This window comes from Contarinia nasturtii, unplaced genomic scaffold (assembly GCF_009176525.2).
Source record: "Contarinia nasturtii isolate CC-2019 unplaced genomic scaffold, AAFC_CNas_1.1 Cnas_scaffold_78, whole genome shotgun sequence".
Lineage (NCBI taxonomy): Eukaryota > Metazoa > Arthropoda > Insecta > Diptera > Cecidomyiidae > Contarinia > Contarinia nasturtii.
Window position 1 is genome coordinate 2,412,055 of NW_022197436.1, and position 21,738 is coordinate 2,433,792.

The 21,738-nt window shown below is 33.6% G+C and overlaps 1 protein-coding gene across 2 annotated transcripts; it reads right to left on the reverse strand.

Moving 5' to 3' along the window:
* Nucleotides 1-335: 335 nt before the first annotated feature.
* LOC116340035 lies at nucleotides 336-21,232 on the reverse strand. Of its 2 annotated transcripts, XM_031766231.1 has the most exons (10): nucleotides 21,213-21,232; nucleotides 20,909-21,013; nucleotides 14,171-14,745; nucleotides 13,978-14,107; nucleotides 5,008-5,397; nucleotides 4,494-4,892; nucleotides 4,098-4,426; nucleotides 3,874-4,023; nucleotides 964-3,793; nucleotides 336-770 (listed from the first exon to the last, which is right to left on the reverse strand). In XM_031766231.1, the coding sequence occupies exons 2-10, from the start codon at nucleotides 20,917-20,919 to the stop codon at nucleotides 626-628; spliced, it is 4,959 nt and encodes a 1,652-aa protein (XP_031622091.1). In that variant the 5' UTR covers nucleotides 20,920-21,013; nucleotides 21,213-21,232; the 3' UTR covers nucleotides 336-625. The 2 variants fall into 2 exon arrangements, with proteins under 2 accessions (XP_031622091.1, XP_031622178.1); XM_031766318.1 differs by lacking the exons at nucleotides 20,909-21,013; nucleotides 21,213-21,232 and adding an exon at nucleotides 18,472-18,582.
* Nucleotides 21,233-21,738: the final 506 nt, after the last annotated feature.

Below are 21,738 nucleotides of genomic sequence, written 5' to 3' on the forward strand. Positions count from 1 at the left end.
AAAGATTCGATCGAATTGTTGCCGCCATTTTCGAATTCGAATTTATTAGCGAAATAAATATTGCACCGAATTCAAATAATAAAAAACACAATAGAAAAACATATTTTCTCGATTATGCTCTTCAATTTTCAAATGGCAAACAATTTTTCTATTTATGGAATTGAAAGGTAGATTGTTCGGTAAAAAAACCATGGTTTAATGGCATACAAAAATATGCATGTATGTCTAAAGTCTGTCATTTTGCATGGAAAAATCATAAGATTTTAGGCGATGGCCAGACATAAATAGCATCATACTTGGCTCTTATTTTATGAATAAAATGATACAAAAACATGTTTTAATTGAGCGAAAAGTATGTATTTTTGAGTTATTCAATAAATTAGTGACAATATATAAATGTATAAATCGCAGTTTTCATTGTTTCATATATATTTTTTTTTTTCGTTTTCTTCATTCAATATGTGAATAATGTATAAATGTGTGTAAAAATATTTTAATTTTAATTGATGAAAATATAACATTATAGAGAAATATTGTGCATGTTAACGAGAAAAAAATAATTATTATATGAGTAGAGATAAAAATATTTCTGTTTTTAGACGAGATTTTTTTATTTTTGCTTCATTCAGGCGGTTTGCATATTATGTTGTGTCGCTATAGGTCTCGGCATTTCATTGCTATTTTCCTCATCGTATTCGGATGATGCAATCTGTGGCATTCTGGGCAACGGTATTTTATGCATAGCGTCATATAGCACCCAATTATCCGGTCTAAAATTGTAAATAACAAACAGGAGAACCATCAACACTGCACCTACACACCCATTAATTAAACTATAAATTGCGTTTTTCTCTCTCATTTTTCCCACATTTCTTGTAATTTAAGCGAAAACTGTGCCATTGATCAATTTTGATTTTTTTTTTTTTCAGTTAGCGGAAGAGCGAGAGAGAGAATTTTTTTTACCTTTCCGGTTTGGTAAGCACATTTAATGGAATTAAACCGATTGATCGATTAAATGAAGCAGCAGCACTTTGAAAAGTGTGTGTTTTGATTTTCTTATGGTCATTGTCGTTGATGTTACTATTTATGTTGTTGATGATTTGCTTTTGATTTCGAACATTTTCGAATTTACCATCAACCATATGATGTAGTGGATAGTCATCAAATTGTGGTGAATGATATGTTGTTGCATTGGTCATTTCGTGCAATGAAGTCATGTGTGTTTTTCTTGTATCGTCTTGTGTATTTGAATGGTCAAAATACAATTTTGTATTAATCGGTTTTATTTTATTATGTGAATTCATGTATTCGGGTCGTAAGTAGCCATCACGATCAAATGCAATGGCTGAATTATCATCCGTATTGTCAACGTCATCATCATCCACATTATAATTAACATTTAATGCCGCTGGATAAGTGGTTTGTTCGTAATCGTCATTCAAGTCACTAAATCGTTTAGTTCGTGTTCGTTTATTATTTGTATTGTCATTGTCTGCCGGTTGACGTGAGTATGGAAAATCATGTGATGGTAAAGATGGATACATATAAAAATCATTTTCATCGTCATCTTGTTGTGTTATGTATGGTTTTCGCGTTGTAGTTGAACTTGGTCCAAAGTAGCCGTTAAATGTATTAACAAGATTTGAAAATACCGAGCTCGGATTAAAGTAGCCAACATTTACGTTTTCATCATCATCATCATCATCATCATCGTCATCATCGTCATCGTCATTTTGGCCATAAGCCGGTCGAGTTGGTCGAGTCGGTGGTCGTGTTGCTCGTGTTGTTGGTTTTCGTTTTCGTGTCGTCGTTGTCTGTACCGTATAAAATGTCGTAAAATCATGCGGTCTATTTGTCGTTATCGAACCATAGCCTGTATCTAAGTATTCATCGTCATCGACATGATGAACAATAAATGTTGTTGTAAGTTTGTCCGGTGGTTTTGTTGAAAAGTCGTCCAAATAAATTGGTCCATAGTATGAACTTTGAGGTCGAACATTTTGTACATGATCGTCATCAAATTGTCCGTAGTTATTGTTAATTAGCGATGGTTTTGTGGCACTTGGCCGGTTTAAATAAGGATTATTGTCGTATTGTGGTTTAGTTTGATAGGGTTTTGAATTTTGAATCGTTGCTACAAAGTCATCGTTGTTACTGTTTGAACTACTACTTGAAGAATAATAACTTGTGTCTGTATTTTGTACCGATGGATATGAGTAAAATGGTTTATTATCATCTTCTTGTCCATATCCAAAAAATGGTTTCTTTGTCGTGTAATATGGTTTCGAAGTATATTCGTCATTTGTTTGTAAATTGTAAATGTATGGTCGTCTTGTAGTCGTCGTCATAGTTGTTGTCTTTGTTGTTGTACGTTTTAAAATCAGACCATTATAAACCGTATCGTATGTATCGTAATTATGTGTCGGTTTTTGTGGTTTTTGAATTTCATCTTGGACAGCCGTACCACCGTACTGGCCAACTGAAAATGACGGCTGCACAACTTGATAAAATTGTTGTGACGGTCGTTTGGTCGTTTTCTTGAAATCATTGTAATAAGTCTGTTGAACGTTCGTTGGTTGGTCACTTTCATTTGTTTGAACAACAATTTTTTCATGTTTCAATGGTTTTGGTTTTATCTTAATTTCAATGTCGTATGCATTTTGATCGGGCGTCACAATGACATATTCCTTATTTAAAACCTTCCGTGTATCGTCTTTGTTGTCAATACGTCGTTTGCTATTTAAACCATTAAACGGAGATTTCTCTGTACTAAAGTCTTCATTTGGTTTATTAATTTTTATAACAATCGAACTTCGTGCTTTTACAGTCGTATCGATGGTGTTGTTGTCGTGATTGTAATTAGTCACGTCTCGTTTGTGTTTTTTGTGTCGGTTTTGATTTTTGTTTTTACGTTTTTTTGTCCGTTTTATTGTCGGTCGTTTAGTCGTCATTGTCGTTGTCGTTGTCGTTTTTGGTTTTTTGTTCGTTTGAGTCTTTGGTCGTGTATTAATTTTGTTTGTTACTTCGTTTGTTAATCGATTTATAGTATTGCTATGGCTACGAGTGGTGTCTAGGTCAAGTTTATTATTAACAATTGTTCCGTTAACACTAAATGGTTCGTCTTGTTTTCGTATGTCGATTGTTGGATTTGATGATGCTTGAAAATCTACATTGATTATAATTTTGTCGTTTGTCGATTGAATGTGAAGTGGCTTTGGCAATTGGCCATCGAGTGAATCGTTGTTTGAGTTTTGAGTATTTTTTAAAAATGGATCTCGTTCCAACCACGGCTTGAGATCGATTGGTGTTAAGCTACCTGTACCGCACAGTTGTCGTTCATTTGTTGACACAGTGTGTGGCAAAAAAATGTGCGGTTGTAATGTGCCACTGTTAAGAGCACGGCATACAACTTGCGCCAATGTCACTTGTCGAATCGACTGCAGTTGGGCCGGTGTAAATGACGATTCAAAGTCACCATTTTCATACCAAAATCGATCACCTTTACGCAAATTACTAAACTGTTGGGCAATTATACAAGCGAACACCGGACCCACTAAACCACCAACTACAGGTCGTTCGGCCAAGCCACCCACAAATAAATCAATATCATCGATGCTTTTATATGCCAAACGCATGCGATGCGCTGATTTTGGTCCAACCACACGTTCCAAATCGTCCCAGTCTTTGATTGCTGTTAAACCGCATGGTTCACGCCAAGCCGTATATGACGGCAAACCATGATCTCGACCTCTTTGTATATTTATCGCTGCCAAGTCCAAACCAAATGGAAAAGCTACAAAAATCATCGACACAGGCATTGATTGAATGTAAGAAATTAAAAATAAAATGCCATTTAAACAGCAACACACTTACAACCAGATTGGAATAGATGATTTGTCAGTTCAACGGATATAAATTCGTCCCGTTTTTGAGCCCGTTGAATTGATAGACCTCTGAGTAGTCGATGTAATGAACCAGCACCGCCAATATCACCCTTAAAATTTTCTTCATGTAATGTCACATCTATCAGAAAACAAGTCACTTAAATACTTTGTTCATGGGATGAAGATAATTTTAGAAACGAAATGATTACGTACTATTGTCTAAAAATTCATGATTTCGTGTGCTTCTCATGTACGTGTTTTGAATGAGTGAATGCCCAAAACGGAACGCGGCTGCCGAAAATGAATTGGCCACCGTTGGATTCACACGTATGTCATATTCTTTATAATATCCATTATTTTGTAGTTCCAAATCGAATAGCTTGCACACTTCACGGCCCAATACCAAAGGCAAAAATTCACGATATGTTATGTGTTGCACCATTGCGCCAATAATGCGACGCGTTTCTTGATAAATTTTTTCATCACTCCAATGTAAATTTATATCGGCCAATTCACTTGCGATGCGATTGTGTTCCAGTACCCTGTAATTGAATGATGTCACAAATAATTTTATTATTCACCAAAAAAAACTATGTATGTATCACATACCAAGTATGATGCATAGCCAATAGACCAGGTTGTTCGCCACTTCTTAAATCACCCGCTCGTATGCATTGACTAGCCAATGCTCCACGTAGACAAAGATCATCCCTTGGTGGTCCTCTGCCATACAATAGCAAGCCATTTGTAAATAAACGTGATCGTTCTGAGCTACGTTCATTGCTCGAGTAAATTGTCGATGCATCCAAATATGAAGTGACCTGGTTGGTTTGTTCGCGCCACGACAGTAAACAGTCACGTCGTTGAGCTGGTGCCGATCGCAAAAATTCAAGGCAACGTATTCCAAGGGGTGCCAACCACGGATCATCGGAGGGTACTCTTATTGGGGCACACGATGGATGCAACTCATTAACACCACAACATTGGGGAACCGATCCATTCACTGATCTAAATGACGATAAAAGTACGAAATAATTTTTTTGGTTTGCCTTAGTTAAAACTAATAAACACCGAAAAAATGTATTACGAAAAATAAATTTAAAAAATTAACCGTTTTATTTACCTTGGTTGAAGTGTTGATGTTAAATCATGATCTATAAATTGTCCCCATTGTGCTAGCATTAATGTAACTCTTTCCTCGCTCTCTCTGGATCCGTGCACCAAAAGGCTGATAAATCTTGGCGACGGTAATGCACCGCCTAAAACTGATTTTCGTAATTCTTCGATACCGTCCGCATATTCGGGCGATTGAAAGCGATTGAATGGCATTTGAGCGGCTCCCCAGCGTCCTTTTCGTGCATTATTACACGAACCATCATGTGTTCGGTATCGTCGTGTGATTGGCGAACAAAACGGTGGATCCCGTGGTGTACAAAATGCCTCGAGAGATGTTCGACGTAATGAGATTTTCGGCGGGTTTTGACGACTTTTTTCCGAAAAATCTATATTGAGACTGTGAGTTGAACAGAAACCACAAAATTCTCGTTAGAAATATTCAATATCTTATTTTGGTAATAATTTTTTTTTACAACAACAATCAAAACAGAAAAAAAAAACTGCTTTAAACCAATCGTACAAAACATAAATCTAGACAACCACTGCAACAATCTATATTCGTTAAATATGCGTTTTTTTTGAATAACAATTGGTTCGCCTTTTTGTTGAAATTTAAAAATAAAAATAGTAACAAAACAGAAAAAAAAAACCGTTTCGACGTAAAAACTTGAAGGGATTGTTACTCGAAGGCGTTGGCGAAATTGTGTACAAAAACTCACTTTTCAATCGCTTTGTAACGAATCGAACCAGAACTGCCGTAAACTTCAGTTTTACTTTCGTTGTCGGCACGACCGCGGACTTTTCGTTCATTTTTCTTTGATTTGAACAACCGAATCGCAGACACACATCTGACTCAACTAACAGTTTAAAGCTGTTTAAAACGATATATTGTTTGCCACTGTTATTTATAAAGTATGGAGAAAGTGGAATCAACTAGCTTGGTTGTTAATAAAAAAAATATATATATATACACAAACAGATTCAATCGACCTTTGTATAATGCACACACTTCTTCAACCAGTGTGATATACACCACACACAATCCCGTATTATTGGCACAAAACGTGTACGAGTGGTGTATGAGCGGTGGGAGATGGAAGAAAATGAACAAGCAAACGAGTGAACAAGCCAGCCAAATAACAAAGTAGCCAGTTGAGCGTACGTAATTCATTCAGCAAATTGTTTCATCATTAAATAAAAAAAAACCACTAAAAACGTCCATTTGGCTATTGCAGGCCATTTTATCCATGTATGTTGTGTTCACCACACAAAATGCTTGCTACTTAGAAACCTTGCACTCAGCAAAATATTCTTCAATGGCCCCAAAAATACAATATCATTTTTAGCTACTTGAAGAATTCAAACAGAAAAATAATGAATGATGTACAGATGTAGTGTAGAAGCATAAAAGCAGATTAAATTTCGATTTTTATTGTTTTTGATGAAATTGAATAATTTAACTGAATAGTGAATCGCGCGCGCGCGCTGACTTTGAGTACAGCTGTTTTAATTTCAGCATGTGTACAAACAAAAACTCGTCTTTTCAAACTAAAGGAGAAAGTGTTTTCATCTTAATCGTCGTTGTCCCGCTATACTTTTTTTTCTTCATTCTTCTGTCTTTCTCTGCATTTTTGTTGTTGTTCATTTAAAATTGCTTTTATTTTCGGCACCAATGTCGTCATCATCAGTTGCCGTTGTTATTGCAGTAAAAGGGTTGTAAGTGTTATTGATCTGCCACCAGATTTATAGCCGCGTCATACGCGGTTTTATATATGCTGATTCTTTGCCATGAATAAATGATAAATTTATAAAATATGTAAGTACGGGTGAGTGTAGGCATACGGATTTTTGGTTGGGAACGTGTATCTTTTAACTCAACGAAATCAAAACACTTGATAAAACTTTCTCTGCGTGAAAAAAAAACCATATGTGATCAAGTCAATTTATCAAGCCCGCCTAATGTCTGTGTAAAAGAGTCATGAATATTTTGGTTTTTACAAAATAAAATTGTGTGTCCATAATTACGGTCTGGGTACGAAGAGCAACAGGTAGCAAGCACCTTTAATGATTCATTGGGAAAAAGCCAAAAACCCAAATGAAGCAATGCAAAAAAAAAATGAAAAGAGAAAGAAAAAAGTCTGCGCCATTTTAGTCACATTGTTTTTTTTCGTTTTTCATTTCGGGGAAATGTTGTTTCATCGATAATGTAATAATTCGAGAATGCGCACACGATGAATAACAACACCATTTGCTTCCCTCGTTGCTGATGATGACGATCATCATGATGATGATGGTTACAACCGTGGGAAATGAGGAAATAACATTACTAAAATCAAATGTCGAACATGAATATATAAAGTATTGTTTTACAATTCTCGAATAATGTTGTGTTTCTTTCGTCATTTATTGTGCCTATATAATTCCTTACATTGGATATTTTTTCGCTTTTCATTTCAGATATATATTATGCGTTATAGAAATATTTGTTTGTGGTTTCCGTGAGAAGTTGCACATTGAACGAGATATCGACAAGGAAACAAATTTACGTAAGCATCAGCATGTATGATGAATAATGAATATGCTTATAATTTGATTGTGAATTTTTTTAAAATTAAATATTATTGTTACATAGTCGAGAAATGCTCGAGCTTAATTGTAACTTTTTTTTTCTATTTTCTCAAAGGCAGCAGCCTTTGTTGAAGTTATTCGAATATGCTTCTTCTCATGAAAAATTTATCAACTACGATAGTCCTTTACTAAAGACAGTGCTCTCAAAATTATGAATTTTTTAAAATAATTTCGGTGCGTTGCAATCTCAAAGCGCAAAAATTCATCGAAAAAACGAAGAAAACCTCAATAAAAACCAACTAAAAAAATGGAATTGCACACCCATTACGCTCCAAATGGTTATCAGTAGGTTTGATCTAAATGGATTCCAAAATATTTGGCACAGAATTAATTTATTTGTATTAATTCATTTCGATTAAGTTTTATGTTCGAATGGATTCGAATGGTTTGTGCATGTATGAACTGACCATGAAATTGAGCACGATCGTCATTGAGGTGGAACAGTGGTATGCTTTACCATATTTATGTTTATGCTACTGCATTTACTGCATCCATTCTTTCAACGGAGTAAGAAATTCATCTTGTTTGAGCTGTTTAAGCGATTTTTTAATGTTCAATTTTGGTTTATTTTTGTGTTATCTTTCATTTCGATTGTGTGCGCACAGTGCACGTGTTATTATTTCAATTCAAATCATTTGAATTTTGAATAATGCATGACATGAAATCCATTCATAGATAATTTGACATCGTTCAACACAATAGACAATATCAAATATATCAAAAGACAATTTCCACATTATGGTCGACCACTATCAGTTTCAAAAGCACTTTCTTTTTATTCTGATTAAATTTAATTAAATGAGAAATCTGAGTTTGTGTTTCGAGCATTGCATGATGTGTTCTCAGTTGAGTGTGTGTGTTTCTGTGTGTGATGGGCAATCGGACGTGCGGTGAAAATGAACGCACATGCAATAACACAAACACATTGTTGTGCATTTAAAATCACTGTTTGTCAAATACCATTTATACATTGGGCTATAATTGCATGAGCTATCGACCAAAGAGATACAGATCACAATTAAAATATATGTAATGGAGACGAGTGTTTTGGTTAAACTGCAAACGAAGCTGATTAAAATCAGTGTATTTACGTACGTGTTGCATATAAAAAATTTCATTATTTCATTAAGTTTTTGTTGGTTTTCTTGTTTCTTTGAATTTATACATTTTTGCTATTGAAACTTATATCGTCACTCATTCTCTCTGTCTGTCCATTGCGCTGTCATTGGAAACGTAATTCCATCGAGGCAAAAATGAAAATGAATGTGCCGCAATGAGACACTCACCAATCAACCACTAGTTGTACGAAATAGTGTACAAACGAAGGAAAATACAGTAACAGCTGCTGCTGCTGTTGGTATTGTTGTGCTGTGTTGCACTTCATATTTTGTCTTTCGTAAAACACTTTCTCTAGATTATAAGTGCAATAGCATCGAGAGAGCCATCCATACCGATGTAATGTCATCTGACCTTACACTGGAATCGTGAACATTTCACTGGTGGTATTAAAATAGAAGAGACCCAGCTAAAAATATTATCAATACAGCAAACGACGATGGCGACAAACGATAACAACGAAAAACTTAGTGCTCAGCAACACTCAAAATGTGAATCGAAACCACAATCGAGAAAATGAAAATATTATTAAAAAAATAATAAAAACAACTTTCGCTTACCAAAGCGATTAATGCTGAGCAATAAGACAAACACATCAACATCAAGAAAGTGAATTAAATCGAACTGTGCGACCAATCAAAACAACCGATTCACACCGCAATGGTGAAATTTCCATTCCAGCAGACTGTCTTGGAACTCATGCCGTCAAAGTCACATCGATTGAATATTTCAATTTGATATAGAGGAATATTCGGGAGGAAACAAAATATAATAGAAAAAAAGAGATAGCCAGAGAAAATGTATTTACATTCAAAAACAATAATTAATTAATATTAATCTGAATTTTATCACTATTGAAAGAATTTCTCCGTTTCTTCGCACAAAATCACACAAAAGGCTTTATGTCGTTGTTATTTCAATTTGTTTGCTTTTGCTTCGTCGTCAAAACTTGATTTCATCGTAAACTTCAGCCGATTTTCGTTGATTTTTGTGTTCGTCTGTCGAACGGATGTTTTATATTATTATGTTAATTTTTAATATTTGCAAATTGACTTTAACTTGTGCATATTCCCTCGACGATGTGTGTTCCCTTTTTAACTCAATTGCCGCATATTTTCTTTCCATATAACGAAAGTTGAACAAACTGAGACAGAGCATCTACCGATACCGCATATGCCAATAGTTCAAAATCGAAATTCCAACAAAATTCATAAATAGACTTGCCCAAAGTGAATAATTGAATAAGATATCAACATTCGAATACATTTTTTTTTCGTTCGTTCAATATGTGATCTGCATTTAAAAGCAGATTAACAATAAAGTACTCAAACTTTGAAATTTGTCGGCTTTGTACCGAAAAAACTTCAACAATTTATGTGGGCAGAAAAAACAGTGACGACGAAGAAAAAAGAAGAAGGAAGAAGAAGAAAAAAAACTATCACGCATCAGCAGCTCCATTTCTTCCAAAGACCAAATTGAAAGAAACGAAGTGTTTAGGTCTAACGTTAATTTGATTGTTCACTCTTGAGAAAGTTTTCGGAAATTCGATCAGCTTTCCGAACCGACATACAAAATTACATGAGACCATATGAGAATGGTTGTTTCTTTTAGAAATTAGCAAAGATACTTTTTCTTATAGTTGAAAATAGTGGATCGAATTAGGAACTTTCGATTTTTTTTCTCTGCATCTATAGACTTATGCGCGAAAAAGAAATAACATCGATAGATCGATGAATTATCAAGCGAGACCAAATGAAGCATATACAGACAGAAAAATGGTATTCGCAAAATTGGGCGTATCAATGAAGAACTAAGTGAAAAGTGTTGCCTTAACAACGAAAAAATTTGGCATTTTCTGTTCGAATCCAAGCGTAATTGATGTGAAGTGTCGAAGATGTGAAAAGCAAAGGAATGTACATGAACCGCTTCGACTTCTCAGTTGACAAAAAACGAATACGTTTAATTTGCATGTTGTCAATACAAACAAAGCCAAAACAAAATCCAACGAGTTTACTTAACATTTCACCGCATTTCGTTCAATATACCCCGATTTTTTTTATCGATATTTTCTGCATGGGTACGCTGACGCGTGATATCATCGAAAAGTGTAAACCTATTGCGTTTAAATTATATATATTGAAATTTGTTGTACTTAAAGTTTGACTTGCAGTTTGTTGCGTTAAATTTGTGTTGTATAATTTCATGGTTCATAGTATCCGTAAGTTAATGTTTGTTTTGGCTTTGATTCGTACAATTTTGCTGCTTACATGCTTGTTTACCCCGCTTGCACACGATATTCGCACGCATTGATGAACCCGTACATAATCTTTTTGACTTCATGTCGATGTCGAATCGAAATAATCGTTAATTTGATGTAATGCCGATTACTATAATTTTATATTTAAATAATTTTTGCCTAGGTAAATCTATATTGACAGAGGAAATCGGTATGTTGTATGTGTGCAGACACTTATGGTGTGGCGTTTAAGTTTCATATTCAAATAAAATATCAAAGATACAATCAAAACCTCTTAACATGTGTGGTTTTTTTTCTTCTTTAGTTTTTGTGTTCATGCATTTGTATCTGATAATAGATTGAAGAGTTTTTGTATATGCGTGTACGCGAATAAAAAACATGTTGGGGCCCATGAAAATCGAAAGTAAGACAGTCCGCTAATTAGTCATAGTCTGCATAAAATATACATGTTTTATTATTCATTTCATGTGGCTTTGTGAACACCGAACATGAACCATTTTTTTTGTTTGCTGATCACACTACAGCTGGTGCCAATCGTATGGAATCTCATCTTTCAAAACTTTCGCTTTTGGCTTTGATTTCGATTTCATTTGCAGTGGCATGCACTTTGCCAAAAAAAACAAAATTGTTCGAGAATACTCTACATATATATGTGAAAACTTATTCTCATAATATAGAGAGAGCGAGAGAACTGTGAATATATTTCATGATTTTATGTATAAAACAGACAAGTGACTTTTTGATGTCAGAGCGTTAATTACTATTATATTTTTCGTTTCCATTAACGATGCGATTATTTCAATTGAAAGTGATATTTGATGGGAAAATAGTTTTTTTATTGTTTTACTTTTTCTTCGCAATGTAAAAGACAATGTAGTATACGAAGTTGAACGACCGAACCGGCTAAAGTAAATGATAATGTAATGTTTGGAAGCGCTTTCGATTTTCACCATTATTCAAAGCAAAATACATGTGAAAACGACGATTATCATGCAGAAATGAATAAATTCCAGTACTATATCAACGGCACTTACTTTCATACGACAATAATAGGTTTTGCTTTCACTCATTCATTCCCAAAATTAATGCAAATCTTCAAGCAAACAAACAAACAAATTCAATTCAAGCAAATATTCATAAGAGTCATAAAATGATTTAATGAAAACTTTTAGTCAACAATTCAAATGTTTGTAAACAAAAGTTTTTCTTTTTTTTTACATTTTCCAACGCCAACTTACCAAATAAATACGTAGGCCATTTCTTTTTAAACTCGTTATTGTACGCATGGTTAAGAGAAATGATTCAATTTGCGTAGTAAATGACTTGATTTTGTTGAATTTAGCTACTATGAGTGCAGTAATATGAGAAAAATAGACTCTATCAATTTTTTTTTATTCATTTGTATCGAATCTGTTCCCCTTGAAATTAATGCGGAAATGAATAATGTCACATTGTTATTTTGATTTCCAACAAATCATACCGTGGCGAATGCAATTTGATTTGGCTATTTTGTACGCAAAACATCCCATTACTTTGAGCGAAATTTCATTTAAATCTTTTTACTTTGTTTTGGGCTAAGCGAAACTATTATATTTTCGTTTTCTTTTGCATACAATTTATCATTGTTGACCAAAAAAGTGTTTGTCATAAAAGAAGAATGCGTACAAATACATTTGACACCTTTTTTGGCAATACAAAAATTCATTGGCATCATTTGCATTATTTGTGTACGTTTTTCATTTTGGCTCTTTGGAATGATCAAATGAGTCACCGACCAAGGGAGCAAAAAAGCCAAAAGAGAATGAGTAAATTAAATAAAGCGATGAGAAAAGAGAATGTGAACGGTTTCAATTTGCCATCCGATGACTTTCTATTTAATAGGACGGTTTTTAGTGGTGATGACGACAACGGTGATGATGACAATAATAACTACTCTCTCATGCTGCAACTCATTTGAATAATCTATGGTTCAATTTCCGAAAACATTTCATTCAATTGGTTGTCTTTTGATCACACACTTCTGCGAAAATATTGGCATGAATAAAAAAAAATTACCGCTCTCATTGCCATTCGACAGATAATTGTAATTTTTCTATTGTCCATATTTGTAGTGATTTCAAAGTCAAACATGAAAAGCACTTTCAAACAAAAATGGTTACGGGCTTTTTGTGTGAACAAATTTCGCCGAGAAATCGTGTGCATCAATAACAAAACTAAATCATGAATGCACCGACAAATCAAGTTAACAGCAATGCTGTCAAGCAAAATCATTCATTTTAGTATTACTTTTGACAGTTTGGCTGATGTACGGTTAATTAGATAAAACAATAGGATAGTTATCTTCTCTCTCTATTACTTCCCTTTCTCTCTCTCTCTCTCTCTCTCTCTCTCTCTCTCTTTCCTACGAAGTGCAAGAATTTCACATCTGTTTTTGTTACCAATTGTTGAATGGTTTGTGACCATAGGTGTAATTGCTATTCATTTTTTTTTTCTACTCGTTTGTCATCTTCATTCCATTTTGATTAATAATACATTGAAAGTGATAGTTTTCTAATTCCATTTTTAATGCATATTTTTTCGGTTTCATTTCCATGTTGGTTTTTGCTTTCAATTCATTCACATCTTGTCATATATCATGTCGAAAAAATTAACCGACGCAAAATCGTTGGGTTGGTTTAATGACTTTCACTTTGAGTTTTTTTTTGCTGGCTTTGGTATTTTTTGTTCTTCACATTTCCCGAACTCAATACGACCTTATATTTCAATAACATATTTTCACCTGAAAGAGTATACCTGCTTGTCAAGATCACTTACATTTTACTCATTCATTACCAATTGGTTAACAAATGGTTTCGATTTCGTTTCTTTAATTTACACCGGAATTAATTTCGACCAGCGATCGAATTTGAAAATACATTTTATAATAATTTCCAAACAATAAAGAAAGCGATATGTTGTGCATGAAATGTTTCTTACTTGTTTTTGAGCTTTTTAGCGGCATAAAGAGCTGCGTATGCTATTCGGGAACTATTCTGAGCCTCATCTGAAATAGGTGAACTGAATTCGGATAATTTTGTTGCGGGATGATCGGATGGTAGAAATAAGCCTGAAAATAGTATAAATAAACAAACTAAAACACTATTTCACTGGCGTTTTTAATCATACACACCTTTTTGAAGAAGAGTCGGTTCTTTTTTATCATACAGTTCAACCATAGCCTCTAAACCTTGTCGAGCTGCAACTCGTAGAGCAGTTCTCAGTAGATTTGATTTTTTACCATATCGTTCTGTTGTCGATTCATTGTTATCATTGTTATTTGAATTGAATTCACTTTTGATGGGTGTTGGTAATTCATTTATCGGAATTTGATCATTGTTATGAATGGAATGATTTAAATTGGTGCTGTATATATCGGTTGGAATGGATGTCGTGGTTGCATTTAATGCAGTATTATCTCTCCGTGTATTATTGATTTGTGAGTGGTTGGCGTCAGTTGAATTGTTATTGATGAATTGATGCGGCCATGTGTGACTATCGCGTTGGGTATGATTATCATTATCATTAAGGTTGGATTCCGAAATAGATGAATTTTCTCTTGATGAATCGTTGTAATGTGTTGTTGTTGTTGTCGTTGTTGTTATTGTGGAAATGTCTTGAACTGTTGATGAATTTTTTATCTCTTTGGTTTGTTCGCATGTGATTGATAATATTAAAACTAGAAGAATATTTGTAAATAAGCCACTCCTGAAAGAAAAAAAAAAATGATGAAAACAAAAAATAAATTACACATCAGCATTAAAATGTCAAGTTGATTTGGATAATAGTATCAATAAAGAAGAATAGGGTCATTGAAAATGACAACTTATGCTCCACATATTGAAATGGGCATGACGAAAAACATGAATTTTTTGCTTTAATTTTGCATATATTCAAATGACATTTTCAGGGTATTGGGTCGATATAAAAACAATCAAACACACTTTATAGAAATTGCGATTTCTATCCAAATCATGCATAAAAATAAAATTTATTGATGCGACGCGTTTTCGAAATTTAGTTCGTGTTTTAAATGTTATATTGGTCTTAATTTTTTTTTTTTTGTTTTCGTTTTCAATGTGAATTTAAATATGAAAAGAAAATCACACTGCGAGGTAAAAATGCCAATGGAAGCGCACACAGACCACATGTGAATATATTTATTATGTACACGTTCGCATTACCATTAGTTAAGCCATGTTATTATCATTGCTTGATGATTTGGTTATTGTTTACGGACCTAATGCGACATATTACATCAGAGAGTCGATGTCAATGCGAGTCATGCGATGCGCGATATAAACACCGACTTTGTGATTTTTTTTTCTTTGCATTAAATGATTGACAAAATTCTCTTTCTCACTTGCTCGCGGTTTTTCACTCTATGTTTATTGTTATTATTGCCTAGATATTGAATATATTTATATGATCGTCAACGGATGATGAATAATAATTTTGATTGTGCTTATGTAAATCATGGCATAGTTGGCCGACATACATATTGTGCCAAACACTCTTTTGACCATCATATATCATTGGTTCATCATCAAATGCTTAAGAGGTTGTAAATGGCGAATTGAAAAACAAACATATATAAAAAAATTACAAGAAAATAAGTCAGGCTCATATGAGAATTGTGTACTATGTTACAAAATGCTCTGAAGATTATTTTTTTAAACTGTGAACACTGTGAACATAATTTTTCATGCATCCAAACGCATCAAACAAAAATTACTGTTCAATAATTCAATCTATAAAACGAGTGAATTTGTGCAGTTGGTTTATCGCCAATCAAAGTACGCAATAAATGTGAATGCAAACAAATCTAATATCGATTACAAATTGGTAACGTATTCGGGAAATGTGGTTGAACATTTCTTTCTTCACGTTCATTGCATGCGAAATTATAAACAAAGTAATTAAAACTAAACGTATTGCGCACATTCTAAATATGAAAAAAAAAGAGCTTGAGGCGATATCGAAAATTAGCACATGAATTGATTTCGTCAAATTTAATTGAAGTTACGCTCTCTATATATAATAATATATGCACCTTTTCCAAATTGCATACGGTACGTGAGTGCACGTGAATTAGAAATTTTACGTTGCTAAACCTCATCACAATTAATTGCGCTGTCCGTGTAATTCGAGAAATAGTAAGCATTTTGAAATTGATGTCAACGAAAATTGCTGGCATTCTCAGTTCGCTTAATAAGTTCATTCCGAATAATTAGTGGTGCTACGATGGTAAGAATTAATGCACGAATGCAGACAAATGCAATATGAAAACGAATAAACATGCCAGCTCATAAATTTATTATTAAATTTACTTTTCGTTTCATGTAACACACATCTTATGCATCTTGTGGGCCATTGAATGTTTCTATCAACACTGTCAGAATTATTATGTCGTCGCCGATACTGTGAAAACGACAAAATCTGAGATGGACTTTTTCAATCGAGATTATTTTTAGCGGAGTTAAAGTGAAGTCAGTGTTTTCACAAAAATCTGAAACATTCAATGGAAATGGAATTTTAAATACAATAGCCTCCAATTGATTGCTAACTCGAGTGCTCATTCCATCATCACTACGTACAGCAATCTTGAGAACTGTTTAATGAAAGTGTTATAGTTTTGAAATGTCCGATTTCAAATATAAATTGCATTGTTTGCCGTCTTTGGTTAAATAAAAAGTTTCTTTTGAAATCCAGACAAAATTTAGGCGAGCGTAAAAAAAGCGTGTAAAATAGTCAACTCATTCGATGACATTGTATATGCCGAGCCCCAAGACAGAGCACGCACATTCTGTATAATCGTTTTTTTTTTCTGCCATTTGTCAAATCTCATAAAAAACGATTGTAATTCTGCATCGGTCGGTTCGCATGTATTTTCTAAATTATGAAATATATGTATTATTAACAATGCGATAACTAGGTTCTTCATTCCATTTCCAAAGTGCACCATTACAATTAGATTGCTTTCTTCACATATTTTATTTGTTTCAGCATTTCATGTGCGCATTAAGCATAAAAGCTCATCGAGACGTAAATGATTTGTTTTTCTATTTGTCTTTCAACAATATTTCGAAGCAGTAAATAAACGAAATGAAATATTAACAAGTAAAAAGCAATCCAATCAACTCAATAATAACTATAACATTAGAATTCACTGGCCAATTTGTTGTTTCATACACACGTACAAATTCTTTCTCGCTGGACGATTTTGTTTAATTTTACCACATTGTTATATTAGTTTTGCTGCTTTTTCCTATCTCTCTCTCCCTCTCTCTTTCTCTCTTTCAATCACACTTTACATTTTCTCTGTGCGCTTTGCAATAAAAAATATATTAATTTCAAAATTGTTTTGATTATTTACTTTCTGTTAAATAACTTGGTTTGCTGTGCTCAATAATATTGCAATGGATTGACCATCGCATAAAATGGCTAATTTGATTTTGATTATGTCTACTGTTTAGAGCTTTCGCTTTAGATTAAGAATTGAAAGTTGTTATTTTGTTTTGTTTTTTAACGTTTGCCATAATTTGTGGTTCAATACACATTGAAAATTACCATCGTAATGGGTCCATCTCAATAGTTTTTTTTTGCTGCGCAATATTTCAATTCCTTTCATTTCTCCATTCTCTCTTCACTTTTCGCTATATTCAAAGAATTATGGTCACGTCGAAAAGAAAATCATAGTTCACATTGTGAACGCGGCTTGACTTTTTGCCTCGTGGCACACGAAGTCGCTTTTGAAATCAATTATCGCAACATCCGTTTTAAAGTGTTAACGCTTTGCATAAGACACAAATTTTATCGGTTTTCAGTCAATCACCTCACATTATCACATATACGAATTTAACGATCAAAAAACATTAACAACCAATAAAAAAAAACGATCAAAATCATTTAAATGCAATGTAAAGCATCACATGTGACATTCATATACATGGCACAGAAAAACCACACATTCATACATTGATGTGAAATTATTAAGAAACGCTAATGATTCGAAAGTTTTTTGCAATGAGTAATTACATTTGCATATTTCTTGATATGGATTTTCTATTGGTGGTTATTGGATTGAATGGTAAAGCAAAATTGTGGCACCGCATTTTGTGATTTTCAGAGGAAAAAGCATCTGAAAAGCCAAACCGCTGTCATTCACAAGTTGTTATCTTGATCACAATTCACAAATTATGGCCTTGTCGCAAAAAAAACTATGTGTCACAATAACGAAATTAAATGAAATGAAAAGAAAAAAAAACTATCAAAGATTCACAAATATCACAAAAACAACTTCAGTCAAACTAATGATGAATCGAGAAAAAAATACACTCGGTTGCATTTACATCATTCAACAACAGTTCAATTGATGAAAAAAAAATCAAATTTTACAAAAAAAACTACACATTTTCATAAAAAAAAACATACATTTTTAGATCAGTAGTGCATATTTAAGAACGAATAATAAACCATATGGAACACATTTGACAAGAAAAATCGCGAATTAAAAGAACCGTAATCACTTCCAAAAAAAAAAAATGTTGAGCAAAAATTCTCAGCTTGAGATTGATAAACTCGTTTAAAAGACTCGTTGTGTAATGTGTACGTTTTATTTTATTTTATTTTTTGTGACAGTTTTGTTTTCTCTTTAACTGTTTTAATCATCATTTCTTATGGTATCTCTAATTGAAACGCGCGCGTTTGAATCTGTCTTGATCTAAGTAATAACTGATATGGAGATATCGCATCTCCGAACAGATTTTAAATGCGGCATGTTAGCATTTCTGTCTTTCTCTAGAATCATTTTTTCCCGTTCGTATTAATTCATCGCTTACAAAAAAAAACGCGACACATAACCGGATGAGACCAATGTGAAATGGCCATAGTGAAAAAAATAATAATAATAATAATATCAAGTGTGAGCGCAAAAAGAAAGAAAAAGCGGCGACACAACAAAATGGTCAGAGAATGTTGTCGATGTCAGATGAAAAACCAATCGAAGCACGTACATGACCATCGACTTTGATCTTGAATACACCAAAACCTAAATAAAAATACATCATGCCAAACATGCATATGTGAAACATGTACGAAATACATACAATGTAGAGAAAAAGTGAAACGAACGCCGTATTTTCAGAACAAATATTCATAATGATTTCGATTTGAAGATTTATCGTTTTGACATTTGCTCGGACTATTTAAATTAACGAATATGAATTATGACCAACCGACAGCGCCAACAAAAGGTACACATTAACCTGAAACAAACATGTCGAATTTGATTTCGAAAATAAGAGAGCCACAGATTATCTACATTGAATGTGATGAGATGAGTGTAAGTGTACAAGAGTCAAGTCTTTTACTTCAGTTCACTTAACCAAAAACACTTCAAACTTGTGAAATTTCTGACGTAGGCAAAATTGTGTGTTTAGAAATTGATCCAAAATATGAACGGCATCGAGAGTCACCGCTCGGCCACTCAATTAATACTTTCATTTCGTTTTGAAATTATTAAAAACCGCCGTGGATTCTTTTTTTAAAAAAAAAAGAATCGACGATGCAGATGAGATTGCTTAAAATCTTCAACACGAAATGGCTAATAATGTTCGCATTTTGAATTGATGGCCAAAAATTCTGCTCACATTTCATTTTATTCACCGAGTCCTTTCACATTTTTCGTGTTCAACAGTTAGATTTGGCATTTAATACCAGGAAAAAAGGTGTTTGTGTGGGTAAATAAAAGTCTTGTTTTAATCAGAATTTAAACATCATGGGAAATGGCGGCTTCAAAACTCAAAAATCATTCACACCCTGCGATGAATGCTAAAATATATTGCTCAATGCCTTTGCAACTTTTAAAGCGCATTCACTCGTCCTTTTTCTACATAATAATTTCTATATTATTATATGCTTCGAGATGGTCTTGTTAAGAAAACAAGAACCAAACAGCTAAAAAAGAGGCAACATCACGCAATTTCTGTCACGTTGTGAATAAATAATCAAAAGCAAGAAGTTAATTAACAAAATTAAGGGCACATAATCGACCCGCGTAAAGTCACACTCTATCTGTCTCTTTCTCTTCTCTCAACCATATACGCACTCACACAAATACGCACTCTCCGAACGGACATGATTTTGAAAAAAGAAAAACGCTACGTTGCTATCTTGTTACTCTCCCAAAAAATCCCCTTCTCACCAACTCTGTTCGACACACTATGCATTTGGTTAATGCATATCGGACCGAGCTGTTGATGAGCTCGAAAGTGGGCAGAGCATATACTGAGCATAGATATATATCCGGTATATTTTGTAAGTATCCGATATTTATCGCAGCCAGACATTATAATGGAGTGAAAACAATAGAAGTGATTGTTATAGGTCTAAGTATAAAACCATTTACATAACTACAATCACTATAACAATAACTTCTATTGTTTTTACTCTATTTCAAAGTCTGGCTCCAATGAATATCGGATACTGACAAAATATCCAGGATATATATCTATGCTTAGTATATGCTCTGAAAGTGGGTGCAAAAATGTTCATTGCTTTACGAATCTTCCGTTAATTCTATGCAAATTAGTATCTGTTTGAGATGAGAAAACGCATTATTGCTTTCGGTCGCCATAATGCGTTGGTTGATAGTGATATGCGCGATTTTATGTACACAAAAAAAAAAACGAAAACTCAAAAGTTGCATGCATCTTAGTGGATTTTTTTTGGATAGACGTCTATAAAATATTATTTAATGTTACGATCCATAAATTTTAATACCGTGATATGTATGATATTTAGTTATACGCGGTTTTCGTAACATCAAATGTTTTAAAACAAATACATTTAAAGATGATGAGTTAAAAACCTGAAAATCATTGTCGTCGACCAGCTCGGGCAGCGCTATTCTTTTCAGCCTGTTCCTTTTCTCTGAGTTCATTGATGGCACCCACCGTACCAAACATAACTTTTGCTGCAAAAGAGAAGTGGACATACATATTGAGAGTTAAAACAAAACTACATCCAAAGAAATGAGTGTAAAACAGAAAAAAAAAATAATAATATTGAATTGGCAAAGAGAAAAGAAGTAAATGCTTTCATATATGTGCAAGTGCATATATGTACGTAAAGCTTGCCAATGTGTATTGAATGACTGATGCTTTGCAAATTACCTGTTGCAATTGTTGCACTGGTTGTACCAGCCGCTACTGATGATGGCTGAGACAACGACGTGGACGATGATGACGACAACGAATTCGATATTTTTGCACTTGACGAATCGTTTTTGGCATTGGTTTTATTCCCATAGGCTGTGTACGGTGTATAATTGTTATTAACATCCCGACCACAGTTACGGCATTGATTCGACATTGTAGCTGAATAAAATTGTCTATGTGTTGATCAGCTCTTTTAATGATAACGAATGGATAGGCGATTTAAAAAAAAAAAGAAAAGATTAACAGTGTCTGTGGCTAATACACCAGGATAGATAAATGAGTTAAAATGTATAATTTCTCCGGAAATCGGACACATTCACAAAAAAAAGTAAGAAACTCAATTAAAAAAAAGCTTTTCGGCTATTACACGCTGGATAAGCCACAAAAACACAGCAGTAGTAGCAACAGTCTGTCAAAGACACTAACACAAGAACAACGAAAAAAAAAACACTCTGAACTCACTGGTTTGCTCAAGATTCGT